The sequence below is a fragment of the Galeopterus variegatus genome, unplaced genomic scaffold (assembly GCF_000696425.1).
Source record: "Galeopterus variegatus unplaced genomic scaffold, G_variegatus-3.0.2 Scaffold14590, whole genome shotgun sequence".
NCBI classification, from domain to species: domain Eukaryota; kingdom Metazoa; phylum Chordata; class Mammalia; order Dermoptera; family Cynocephalidae; genus Galeopterus; species Galeopterus variegatus.
This window is the reverse complement of record NW_007740701.1, coordinates 17,711-20,958: the sequence shown is the minus strand read 5'-3', so window position 1 is coordinate 20,958 and position 3,248 is coordinate 17,711. Positions and strand designations below refer to the sequence as shown.

Genomic DNA, 3,248 nt, shown 5'->3' with positions numbered 1-3,248 from the left:
TTCTTAAAGTTTTTTTCTTTTTTTTTAAGCTTAGGAGGCAGAGGGAAAAAATGCTTGGGGAGGCAGAACTGGGAGGTAATTTAAGTTGAAAATTAGAATTTTCTTTGGCTTTAGGTTAATCATCCTTTCCTCTTCTGATATAAACAGATAGCTTAAGTAACATATTTAATTCAAATTAAAAGGATAAAAGGACACTGTGTCCTCAATTAAATACAATTTTCTTCATAGCATTCTTTAAATTTATAAAACACATTAAATGCCAAAAATTCATCCCAATAAATAACTCTGTATGCTGTAGAAAGGATTTAGATTATAAATACCTGTTACATGGTAAATATAAATTTTCAGATCCAACTGAGTAGAGTACAAATATTCCACATAAGAATGTATTGATTTGGTTCTCTACAAATCTATCTCAAGAAATCCCAAAGAATTTATATTACTCATCCCTTAACATGAGAAAGAATTGTACCAATAAATTATAAATACCGAGAGAATAAATATATAATTACATAATAAATATTGACCTTTTAGATTTGGCTATCCCTTAACATGAGAAAGAATTGTACCAATAAATTATAAATACCGAGAGAATAAATATATAGATATTACATAATAAATACTGACCTTTTAGATTTGGCCTTCTAAAGCATGGGCATTTTAATTAAATTTAAATAACCTCTAGACAGGCATATATAAACCATTTTTTTTACACTTACTTGCATGTACTCTGAAAGTTCAAAATAGGCCCTTCCAATTTGGCACAATACCCAACCAGTATTGTAGTGGTGAGAGGGTAGATGGCTCAAAATATTTATAGCTTCTTTGCAGTTGTATGAACACAAAGCTAAATAACCTTTTCCCATTTCACGAAGAAGGCTCATCAAACCTTCTAGGAGAAAATAATATAGTAAACAAAGGAGGAAAAACACAATAAATAAAACAATTTGTCTTCCTAGGAAGGCTAATTACAAACTGATCCATTAAAAATTCCATCTATACACACTGTATATATGTACTGAAATATCACACTGTACCCTGTAAATATGTACAATTATTATGTGTCATTTAAAAATAATCATAAAAAATTCCAATATCTATATAGAAAAGAATGACGGCACTAACTTAAAATAAGTGCAAAATAAAATAAAATACAAAGAAGATATTAAGCATTTAAAACAGACCTGCTGCTGCTTTTTGTAGATTAAAAGCCTGGATCTGAGGTGTGATTGTGGATATTTTCCCTTCTGAAATGATGGAAGAGTCCAATTTTGTAATTTCTAGGCTATCATTTATGTTAGGTTGAGTTATTCCTCCTTTATTAGTTTTACTTTTTGTTTTTCTGTTTGGGATTTTAGGTGGAAACTTCATTTTTAATTTTTTGCTATTCTCCTGTAAAGGGGGAGAAAATTTCATACTTGTTATATATTTTAGATTTCCTCTCAATCCTTTCTGTACAATCTTGATTAATCTATATTTTTCTCAGAAGAAATTTTATAAAAACAAAGATCTTCAAAGTCATTTTCTTTTCTTTTTCTGTCCAAGTGGGCTTGAATTACCAATCTTTCAGTTGACAGCTGAACATGCTAACCAATTGTGCCAGAGAGACACCTCAAAGTCATCTAATGTTAAATGCAACAATTCTGAACATAAATTACATTCAAAGTGATTAGGTGCATCAGCATTAAATGTTGATCTGAAAATATATCACACTCTCATTTATCATTTAAAAATAAGAAAAGAAGTGGGTGCAATACTAATTGTCTCAGAGTATTATAATTGATAAGTCGTAAAATTGTTGATGTGGATATGACGAAGTTCAAGATCATCCATAATATTTGTCAATGGACCAAGAAAATTTACTAAAAGCATAAGGAGGTGCTCCAATTTTTTAGACTTTTCATTTTGGAATAATTTTAGACTCACAAGAACTTGCAAAGAAAACACAGAATTTACATTTATTCTAAGCTCCAATGATAACATCTGACGTAACTAATATCATTGTATCCAGGAAACTGGAATTGGTACAATACTATGAACTAAACTACAGACTTTATTTGGATTTCTTCAGTTTGTACATGAACTTTGTGTGTGGATGTGTATACATATTCTATGAAATTTTATCACATGAATGGATTTGTATAATCAACCACCACAAAGAAATTCTTTTGTGCTGTGCTTTAATAGTCACATCCTCTCCCCAGCTGTAACTCCTGATAAGTAATGACTGCTTGTCCATTACTATAATTTTGTCATTTCAAGAATGTTATACAATATTTACCAAAGGACCAAGAAAATACACAAAAATTATAGATTGTCCTCCAAATTAAAAATTATTTTAAAAATTCTAAATAATTTCTTTCTTTATTAGAGATGGAGTCATCAATGAACAGAAATTTTAGCAGGGGAATCATTAAGTAAACGTGACATACAAAAATCTTTAAATTACCTTGGTTGTAGAGCTGTCACTAGTAAAAAGTCGTGAACTTCTTCGAGGCAGTGCATTTGGGGGGGATGTAATAGTGGGGCTCAATACCTGAGGTGTTGTACTAAAAAATAATCATAAGAGAAGACATTTTTTTTACTCAGCTTATGACCATTAACTATTGTTTCAATTCAACTATATTAAAAATTATGCATTAATCATGTAAGTACTCTAAAGTTGCTGAGTCTGGTCAGTCCTTTTATATTCTCTCTATGAAAACTCAGAATTTAAAAACTATTCATGTTATTATAAAATAATAAAGATTGTAGCACAGATCTTCATTCTATCTGAAATTGCTAATTTGTTTAAAAATAATCCATATAAAAATTCTGGGTCAATAAGTAGTAAGCCAATTACATTTAGCCCTTATTTGCAACTACAACAAGTTAAGGAAAAAGGAAAATATAGTTGGGTGTGGATCACCTAACTGTGGGGTATTTGTTGACAAATAAAAACCACTAGAACAACTGATATTTGAGAACTGATACCTGAGTTGTTCCCCTGTAAATTCAAACAGCTACATCAAAGCTTTGTTAGATTTAGAGCAATAAGAGTCTGATAATCACTTGGACACATTTTTACTTTAACGACAAACCCTAAGATAAGAATTTCATTTTTACAAAGCAAGCAAACTTAAAACATGAAATGATCTAATTGAGAGTGGATAAGTTTATAGACTAAACTGTTTATAGCTTATAATTTATGGGAAATCCTACTAGTTACCCGAGTCTGGGTCAAAGAAGCTTCTGAAAATAAAAGAGAT

General features: G+C 30.0%; 1 protein-coding gene across 1 annotated transcript in view; it reads right to left on the bottom strand.

Moving 5' to 3' along the window:
- The window catches only part of CDC27 (cell division cycle 27), a gene marked incomplete at its 5' end in the record, with an annotated part of 22,066 nt that overhangs the window by 6,210 nt on the left and 12,608 nt on the right, over positions 1–3,248 (bottom strand). The window contains 3 exons of the mRNA XM_008563700.1: positions 720–892; positions 1,185–1,392; positions 2,450–2,549. Of these exons, the coding sequence (XP_008561922.1) occupies positions 720–892; positions 1,185–1,392; positions 2,450–2,549 (481 nt within the window). The remainder of the gene's footprint in view (positions 1–719; positions 893–1,184; positions 1,393–2,449; positions 2,550–3,248) is intronic.